Below are 10,000 nucleotides of genomic sequence, written 5' to 3' on the forward strand. Positions count from 1 at the left end.
ACACACACACACACACACACACCAAACACACAAAACACACACACACACGACACACAGACACACACAGACAGACACACAGAGAGACACACACACAGGCACTCAGACACACACACACACACACACACACACACACACACACACACACACACACACACACACACACACACACACAAATACACAAGCTACCTTTATACAGAATTGATCAGATCTTGTATTTTGTTTAGACAAATAAACATTCAGCACATAACGCATGGTTATGTCGTGTCTTTGTAAGCTGACACACATCAGTGCACTGAAGTACACAGAAACACACAAGTACACAACATGACTGGGTGAACAGTGAGGCGGCCGCTGGGGGCAGCAGAGAGCGCACGCGCGTTTCACTCTGAAAGTAAAAGAAGAAGACACTTGTGCGCAGCTTCATCTGATATCCACAGATCTACTAGTTTATGGGAAACTGCCGACTTTCTGAGTCGTTAATGTCGGGACAAATGTGTGGATGATTTTAATCAAGATGTTTTCTTCCTTTGTGAAGTCTGTGGTTTATCACAGTAAAGGTCTGGCACAGAGAAGATGTTTTTCTGCACACAGACACGGTATATGACAGCAGACACGTGAACAACAGCAGACACGTGAACAACAGCAGACACGTGAATGACATGCTTTGATTTGTTACTAAAATACAGTCTTTAAATGACGGCTGTGGGTTTTTATGCTAGCGTAGAAATGCTTGTTTATCTGCTCACAATCTACGCGCTCTGATTGGTTGTTGAGAGAGGGGGCTGTCCTACGGTGTGTAATGTGATTGGTTAAAAAGCGCGGGGAGGCGTGGCACGTTTTCGCGCGCCCTTTAAATGAGTCTGTGACGGCGGTTTATTGGCGCGAGCGCTTCGTCTCTGACGCGACTTTTTAAACACAATTTATTTATTTAATCTGTTGAGATTTTCTTGTTTTGCTCAGTTTTAAGTGCCAGTTGTCGTGTTTCAGGTAAAATGCCGTGCTCAGAAGTGACAGACTCCACCTCAGTGTCTCCTGTGAAGAAAAGCAGGACCGAGAAATCGAATGAAAGCAGCTTTAGCTTCGTGCTAAAGTTCGCCAAACTGACAGAACACGCTACAACTCCCACCAGAGGCTCTGCTAAAGCCGCGGGATTCGACCTATACAGGTGTGGTTACGGACAACTCTTATGGCGGTTCTGGTTAATAACCACAGTTTATAGTCACCTTTTAAGGCTAAAGGCGCTAAAATAAAGCCTCCCAGTTCCATAGCTTTCTGTGTAGGGCTTTTTGTTTCCAGCTGTTTGGGAGTCGATTCTTTAGTTTGAATATCTCGGTTCATAGAGTCGGTTCTTCACGTGTAACTTGCTGTTATTTGCAGGGTTTTAGAGGTTCTTATGAAAGTAAGTTTTTTCCTGTGATTCGTAAAGATCCGTATTATTGCTAAATATGTCTTCTGTCTGTGGTCCAGTTCTGTGTTTCTGCTTATTGTTGACTCCAGTCTCACATTAATAATCATTCTTATTTAGAGACCATTTTATTATATAATATATATATTTTGTCGTGTGTGTGTGTGTGTGTGTGTTAGTGCGTATGATTACTCCATTGCACCGATGGACAAAGCCATAGTGAAGACTGACCTCCAGATCGCTGTTCCTGCAGGGTGTTATGGTCGAGTTGGTATGGATCAGTTTTATATGGAGACTTCATCACTCTTTACACATGTGTAGATATACAGGTGAACCTGCTGGTGTTTATATTCACTTTGTGTGTTTATTCCTCAGCTCCTCGGTCTGGTCTGGCAGCCAAGCACTTTATAGATGTTGGAGGTAAGAGTCGCTCTCTGTTGGCCGAATGCGTACGTTAGGAAACGTGTACAAGTCGGAAGCTACATTACAGTATTACACCATTCTCGTACAGACAAACCCATGCACACACACCATCCCTAAGTTTTACAGGACTGTTATGTTTAAAATAAATAGCAGAGTGCAGTAAAATCTTTGGGTACATTTTTGCAAATAAAATGTCATTCAGTTATAATGGCTAAAAATTGCTGTTAGCTAATACTGCAGTAAACTGGTGTTTTCTGTAGATAGCTGGTTAAATAATACACAGTTAGTCCCATCATTTCACCCTGACATGCCAGCATGGTGTCATTACACAGAGCTGTGTCTCTCTCTCCCTGAACCGTAGCTAAGGATAATGATTCGAGGTCCCAGATAACAGTCTGAGCTTGTGTTGTGTTTGTCATGTAGCTGGTGTGGTGGATGAAGACTACAGAGGAAATGTTGGAGTTGTGCTGTTTAACTTCGGCAAGGAGACGTTTCAAGGTGCACTTTGATGTTCTGGCTAAAACAACAGACTCTTTAACTGTGTGAATGTGGATTTGAGTAATCGAGGTGTTCTATTTGCTTTGCAGTGAAAAAAGGAGACCGAGTGGCTCAGCTGGTGTGTGAACGAATCTGCTATCCTGACCTACAGGAACTACAGGTAAACACGTCTGGATGCATGATACAGAGACAAAGGTTTATTAAAAATAACTTGGAGGTGCAGCATGAGCTCAGACAAACAAGCCGTTTATTTACAACTTGTCATCACTTTATCCACACGATGGTCCTGGGCCTGGTCCCAAACCACAATACTACATGCATACATACGTATGACCCTGCAGCTGATCTAGAAGGTTCTCCCCAGTGTTGCAAAATGTATTTTAGTCCTGTTCAGTCCTGTCTCAGTGATTCTGGAGATGTGAGCTAAATGGTGGTGCTGGGCTTGTGTGTAAACATCAATGGGCTGGATGTATGTTTTTGGGTAACAGATGTTTTACTATTCTTGTTTTCAGACCTTGGATGAGACTGAGAGGGGAACTGGGGGCTTTGGCTCCACTGGGAGGAGCTGAAACTGCTGCTGTTCTCTAAAGGGTCTGGTTTTTATTTTGTAGTGACTTGGAACAAAATGAGTTTAGTTCCAATGTATTGTTTTGCAGGGCTCCACTGAGCCACCAGGTGGTGCTGTTATTCTTAGTCATTTACTGTAATAAAACCTTTTTTATATAAACATGGTTGAGGTTCTTTTCTCCACTCAAGTCCACCATGTGAATGAGCTGTTACTGTAGAAATGTGGCAGGAGCAACTACATCAATATAGACCTGTCATGTGCCGCTGTAGAAATGTAATCAGTACCTTCTGAACAATCACGATCCGGATCACAGCAGCGCCGTTTCTAGAAAGAGATGAAAAATAAAGGACCGACTCGGTTAAAACCAGAACGTTCTTTTATTGTGAATTTACACCTGAACTCCCCATCGATATGAACACTGAATGGTGTCTCTAAAGGCACTGACTATCTGGTGAGCATGTGTTTTTGGCCTGAAAGGCCTCAGTGCAGTAGTCGGTCTCTCTCTCTTTTTCTGTCTGTCTTTCTTTTCTTACTGAAAGGTGAAATGTAGTTACACAAGATCAGAATAAAAAGTAGTTGGTCTTTATAATGAGCACCATTGTGACCCCTTCAGTCCAGGGCCCTACACATGTTTATAAAAGATCTCCAGGTAAAATGTGGCATGGTTACAGTAATACACACATACTGCAGAGTAGCAAGAGGCATTAAGTGGCATCAGTTTGCAGTGCATTCATAAATCTAATGTTGACGTTATTAGCACCAGTAAATATGATTAAAACACTGAGCTAAGAGACAGTGCAGAAATGAAAGAAGCAGAGTCCTGTATCACCACAATGGATCCCAAACAAAGCAACAGATCAGATGAAAATAAATGGCACACAATTTTCCCCTTCAGCCAAAATGTGTAAAATCTGTTTGTGATCCTGAACAACTCCACAAACTGGAGGCTTCTTCTACCCAGCATTCACATGTGACAAGCTGCTTGTGGGTGTGGCTATGGCAGCATTTATTAGCTCCATTAAGATACATAAGTAATGATACAAATCTTCTGAAGCTAAGTATTTAAAGACAAATGGTGCACAAATATGTACACTGTCCAGAGGAACCTGGCATCTCTACGGCTTCCTTCCAAGCTTCATTTGTCTTCCTGTTGTCTCTCTAAGTGATTGGTCATGTGTGATAGAAGATGAAATCACAGTTGAGTTGAAAATCTTCTTCATTTAATAATTTGTGAATGAATGCTGCAATCTATCGTACTCAGGAAGTTCCAGCTTTTAAGGCTGGTTTCTGGAAAGGATGGAACTAATCTTCATCTCTGTTCAGAAAAACAATAGAAATGACGTGAAAAAGGGCTGAAGTTTGTCTTATGAAGATAATGTCTTTAAAAATGTACTTAAAACATTTTCACATCTCAAATGGAATTAAATATGAAATAAAATTGAGTTATCCAGTAGAAAACGATGTAAAGGATCTTATTATTGGGGACTGAGCTGCCATGTTGTTGTGATGTGCTCATATCTGAGAAGTCAGAGTCATGTCAGAGTTCCTGACTTATAAATAATCTTTCTGGTGTAAAGAAAATAATTCTTTCAGGACCAGAAGAACAGTACAATGGATTGCAGCATCTCATCAAATTTCATAGAATTAAGGAGAAGTGAAGGAAAGTGGTGTCGAACCTGCAGCTCTGTGTGACGCATGAGAACAATCTTCTCTCACGCTTCTCATGTGAATGTAGTTTGTGTATTAAAGCCTCCAAGCACCAGAACAAACACAACGAGTAAACAAACTTCAAATTACAGCTACATTTAGGATAAAGAGGACATGTGAACATTTATTTTGACTGAAAGACTTTTAAGCCTTAGAGTTGATTTAATAAAAAACATGAGTGATTTAATACTGAACATTACATCATGACTGTTTGAATACTGTTTTATTTGCCCTTGTTCACGTCCCCTTGCCCTATATGACATGCTGGCTCATGGAGTTGTTGACAACACTAGTTTGCAGGATCACAATTTACCCAGAAAGCATTGCTGCAATCTAAGACAGATTTCTGTTCAAAATGGTGGCTGAAGCTAAGAGGCTTTGTGCTCATCCATCTGTACCTGAACATGATGAAGCTTTGCAACTGACTACTAAAAGTTAGCACATTAGCTAACTAGCAGTCAGACAAGGCAGCCCATTTTACTCTGTTAGCTGATTAAATATCGGGTATTTGTATTATAAAAACAGACAGCTGTCCAGTTAGAAGGATTTGAGTAACATTTAATCTGCATTCGACTGAACGTGTAACTAGATCAGGTTCACGCTACTAGCTAGTTAGCATACATGCTGGTTGGCAGTTTTTGCCCTGGCAGCTAATCACCACCAAATTTAGCAATCAGAAATGGCCATATGCTAGCAGCATTTTTGCTATATGCTATTAGTTTCTAATCCCATTAGAACCTTAGCATCAATTGTGGCTGCACAAATATCTTTAGCAACATGCTACTTGCTGCAAAACACTTATTTTGATAGGGAAGTGGACAAGGACAGAAATTCAGAAGGTGTGTTGGATCAGAGAAACACTTTGATGCTGCAGGTTTCAGTTCTGTTGAATGTAGATACTGTAGTTACTGTTAGGGTTATTTCTGAGAGACACTGTGGAGAGACCAGGAGGACATGGAGATCTGTTTCTGTAGTAAATACGAGTTTTCTTTGATGATTTCTTTGTTATGAAGCTAATGCAAATCGATCTGTAGTTTAATGTGTAGCGTTTCTCCCAGTTCTCCACTGAGGTAGTCTTTATCGTTCTCGTCCTCTAGCGCCTCCAGCTCATTCTTTCTGTACGCAGGAGAGCCACTGATTTGTATATAATGGACTCCAGGCAGAAGGTGGTGGCGCTTGTTTTTGGACAGGTGCAGGAAGCTCACTCCGTCCCTCTGGTTGAGTCTGAAGAGTCCGGCGTCGTTCCCGAAGTCGATAGCATAGCGGACGTGGTTTTTGAGTGTGGAAAGAGCTGGAAGGAACTCAATGATGTGATCATTAGCACTTAGCTCACTGATGCTTAGGTTAAAACGAATTATGTCATCAACATCCACACTGGCTGAAGTAAGCACTTCCTGTTCACCCTAAAAATAGAAGAGATTAAATTCTCTTAGATATACAGATAACCTGTGAACCATGAAACATCACAATAACATCATATGAGAACTAAAACACACTGTATTACATCCCACCCTGCTGTTAGTATGTTGTTAGTGTGTATCTGTGTGTTGTGTACCTGTGTGTTGTGTTTGTGTGTACTTGTGTGTTGTGTTTGTGTGTACCTGTGTGTTGTGTTGTATAAGTGTGTACCTGTGTGTTGTGTTTGTGTGTACCTGTGTGTTGTGTTTGTGTGTACCTGTGTGTTGTGTTTGTGTGTACCTGTGTGTTGTGTTTGTGTGTACTTGTGTGTTGTGTTTGTGTGTACCTGTGTGTTGTGTTTGTGTGTACCTGTGTGTTGTGTTTGTGTGTACCTGTGTGTTGTGTTTGTGTGTACCTGTGTGTTGTGTTTGTGTGTACCTGTGTGTTGTGTTTGTGTGTACCTGTGTGTTGTGTTTGTGTGTACCTGTGTGTTGTGTTCCTCAGTTGTTTTGCTGCTGCGTCGTTTCCTGCCTCTCTTCGGGTAGCCATTGATCTTACACTCATAACATGCTTCAGGTGAGAGAGAGTTCTCCTCATCTATTGCAGGTGGAGTACTGCTGCTAAAGCCCACTCCTGATACACAATGCCTACACACACACACACACACACACACACACAAACATTATGATCCTGCACATTTGCTTGTGAAAGAGAGAGGAAGAGAGAGAGTGTGTGTGTATATGTCTCACCCCTGTCCAGCTCTGTAGTATCCAGGTGGGCACACACACACAAATCCCCCGTCAGTGTTGGAGCAGCCGTAATTGCAGGGGTTCTGTGGAGATGAACACTCGTTGACGTCCTCACACACTCCACTGGTGTGTGTGAACATGAAGCCGCTGGGGCACACACAGCGGAAACTGCCCAGTGTGTTGTGACATGATGCACCACCACACACCTGCCCACTTTGACACTCGTTCTGATCTAAACACAAACATATAGCTTGTGAATATCACTGTGTGTGTGTGTGTGTGTGTGTGTGTGTGTGTGTGTGGGTGTGTTGGGGGGGGGGGATCATAGACATCTCACCAACACACTGGTTCCACTGGTAGTGCTGCAGGTAACCGTGAGGACAACTACACCTGAATCCACCAATCAGATTCTGACAGCCATGATTACATCGATGTTCTCCGTCACACTCATCAACATCTGCACACATACACATTAAGTCACACAAGTACCAGCCAAAAACATTCATGGAAGAGTGTGTGTGTGTGTGTGTGTGTGTGTGTGTGTGTGTGTGTGTGTGTGTGTGTTTGACCTTCACAGCGTTGTCCTCCCTGGTCCAGTGAGAAACCTCTCTGACACTCACAGCTGAAGCTTCCAGGACTGTTCTGACACACACCATTAGGACCACAAAGACCTGGGTCTGATGTACACTCATTATTATCTACACAAACACACAAATTATAGTCAGTGTGTAAGCATGTGTGTTTAAAGCAAAGACACTTTAAAGCCAAAGGTTTGTGCCCCTGACCATCACAATCATATGTGTATGTTCCACAATCTGTTCCACACAGTTGTAGTGAACGTCTCTGTGACTTTACAGTTTATCTTCATCAGACCTCAGAGTCTAAACTCTGCTTTATCATTACATTTACATTTACAGCATTTAGCAGACACACTTATATCCAGAGTTAAGGGCCTTGCTCAGGGACCCAGCAGTGGCAGCTTGGTGGACGTAGGAATCGAACTCACAACCTTCTAATTGGTAGTCCAACACCTTAACCACTAGGCTACCACATCCTACATTACAATGTCCCTGTGTACAAAGCAGCTCCATGAAGACATGGTGTGGAGGTGAAGGTTAGAGTGAAGAACTCGAGTGTCCTGCACTGAGCACTGACTCTAACTCAACACCACTGAACACTGACTGAACCCCAGACTTCCTCACCATCAGTGTCTGATCTCACTAATGCTCTTATAGCTGAATTATCACTAATCCCCACAGACACAATCTAACATCTAGTGGAAAACCTTCTAGAAAGGTGGAGCAGAAGTGGTACACATACTTGTGGCAGTACATTGCTCTTGGGTATATGTCTTTGTGTGTGTGTGTGTGTGTGTGTGTGTGTGTGTGTGTGTGTGTGTGTGTGTGTGTGTGTGTGTGTGTGTTACCGATGCAGGATGTGTGATGTTGTGTGAATCCTGGTGGACACTTGCAGGCGAATCCTCCAATTGTGTTGACACACAAAAACTGACAGTTATGCTGTTTAGTGGAGCATTCATCCAGATCTACAGGAGAGAAGATGGAGAATGTGATGGAGAGAGACAGGTATATAACATGGTGTACAGATCAGATGACATGCTGGTGAACAAAGGAACATGATGAGAAGATGGTAAAGAGACCCTCAGGTCACAACTTTTATATTCATTCCACTTTTACTTTATGACTCATCATCATGGTGTGTGTTTGTGTGTGTGTGTGTATATACAGTATGTGTGTGTTTGTGTGTCTATGTCTGTGTGTATGTGTGTATGTCTGTGTGTACATACTGTATGTATATATATATATATATATATATATATATATATATATATATATATATATATATATATATATCTGTGTGTGTGTGTGTGTGTGTGTGTGTGTGTGTGTGTGTGTGTGTGTGTGTGTGACCTTTGCAGCTCTTGCGGTCCTCCTGCAGGATGTAACCCCGTGGACAGGAACACACATAACCTCCCTCGATGTTCTTACAGATGAAGTTACAAGGTTTAGGAGCCTGAACACACTCATCCACATCTGTGCAGAGAGAGAATGTGTGTGTTTATAGATTTCTCTACACATTAGAAACAGGAAGGTGGATTGAGATAGCTCCGAGATTAAACACAGTTTACAGGAATCCCAGTCACAGTGTGTGTGAACAGTGTCACTGATCCCCTGAGTGTTTAGTCTCCCATCTCCTAATCCCAATGCCTTACTCAGCCTGTAACCTTTAACTCATGACCTCTTCACCTTATTCATTTATCCCTTTACTTGGGCAGTCTGCCGTTATATCCATCCATCCATCCATCCATCCACCCATCAATCCATCCATCTATCCGCCGTTATATCAAGCACCTAAATCCTACATTTCTGGTTCTTCATCCACTAAAACCCAGTGTGTGTGTGTGTGTGTGTGTAGAGATTCTCCTGTATATTAACTCAATGTATAGCTTTATCTTCTTATCTGCAGATGTTAGTCACATTTCAGCTAATAGACAATATTAAGGATAAAAGGGAACAAACACACACAGACACACAGACACACACTCACCCAGGCAGATGGTGCTGGTGATGTCGGTGGTGTATCCAGGGTTACAGAAACACTGGTAGGAGCCCAGGGTGTTGACACATTGTCCGTTCTTACACAGATTCCCCATCACTTTACACTCATCAATATCTGCACAAAACACATGCAGCTTCTCAGATGTAGAACTGACGTGTGTGTAAAAGTGTAAGACATTTACTCTGAGCCTTCTGCAGGACAAATAGAAGCTTTAATATCAATATCATGGACCTTCTCAAAGCACCCTGTAGATCTAAACAACCATGAGTTCCTCTTATGAAGAGCTGACAGGAGAGTTGGGTTTAATGTGTACATGCAGCACCAATGAGGGGAATGAGGATCTCTTTTTTTACTCTTTAAAGGTGGGATCTCCGATGTTTGAGAAATGCTTCAGGGACGACAAACTAAAAAAAAAAATCAAAACAAACCAATGAGCAGAAAGGGGCGGGGCTTGTCAATATGGGCGGAGAGAGTGTTCAGTGCGCATGTGTGACATTAGCAGAAAGCAGTTTTAACATCGACATGGAGGATAAAAACAAAGAAAGAAAGAGAAGAAAGACTTACGATAAGGACAAGAAGTAGGACGTGTTAATATAGGATCAGCTTTCCAGCGCTGGAGAGAACTGAAGGAGCAGGAAGTTGGCCACATATTCACAGGTTGGAGTTTCCCGAGTC

The 10,000-nt window shown here is 42.2% G+C and overlaps 3 protein-coding genes and 1 long non-coding RNA gene across 4 annotated transcripts in view; 2 read left to right on the plus strand and 2 right to left on the minus strand.

Annotated features, from left to right (window-relative positions):
* The window catches only part of LOC113657299, a 1,727,325-nt gene that overhangs the window by 509,641 nt on the left and 1,207,684 nt on the right, over positions 1–10,000 (plus strand). The gene's annotated exons all lie outside the window — the stretch shown is intronic.
* LOC125146171 overlaps positions 1–10,000 on the minus strand; it is a 1,103,650-nt gene that overhangs the window by 336,175 nt on the left and 757,475 nt on the right. The window lies entirely within an intron of this gene.
* On the plus strand, positions 390–3,053 carry dut (deoxyuridine triphosphatase). Its single transcript, XM_027179556.2, has 7 exons — positions 390–596; positions 988–1,165; positions 1,585–1,676; positions 1,781–1,825; positions 2,252–2,326; positions 2,416–2,486; positions 2,839–3,053. Exons 1-7 carry the CDS (start codon positions 500–502, stop codon positions 2,893–2,895), a joined length of 615 nt encoding a protein of 204 aa, XP_027035357.1. The 5' UTR covers positions 390–499; the 3' UTR covers positions 2,896–3,053.
* Positions 3,253–10,000, minus strand: part of fbn1 (fibrillin 1) — an 83,126-nt gene continuing 76,378 nt past the window's right edge. Inside the window, exons 57-64 of the mRNA XM_047822097.1 lie at positions 9,314–9,439; positions 8,677–8,799; positions 8,175–8,291; positions 7,318–7,446; positions 7,086–7,205; positions 6,749–6,980; positions 6,484–6,646; positions 3,253–6,004 (exon numbers count right to left, since the gene is read on the minus strand). Coding sequence (XP_047678053.1) covers positions 5,615–6,004; positions 6,484–6,646; positions 6,749–6,980; positions 7,086–7,205; positions 7,318–7,446; positions 8,175–8,291; positions 8,677–8,799; positions 9,314–9,439 — 1,400 coding nt within the window. The 3' untranslated portion in view covers positions 3,253–5,614. The remainder of the gene's footprint in view (positions 6,005–6,483; positions 6,647–6,748; positions 6,981–7,085; positions 7,206–7,317; positions 7,447–8,174; positions 8,292–8,676; positions 8,800–9,313; positions 9,440–10,000) is intronic.

The sequence above is a fragment of the Tachysurus fulvidraco genome, chromosome 13 (genome assembly GCF_022655615.1).
Source record: "Tachysurus fulvidraco isolate hzauxx_2018 chromosome 13, HZAU_PFXX_2.0, whole genome shotgun sequence".
Lineage (NCBI taxonomy): Eukaryota > Metazoa > Chordata > Actinopteri > Siluriformes > Bagridae > Tachysurus > Tachysurus fulvidraco.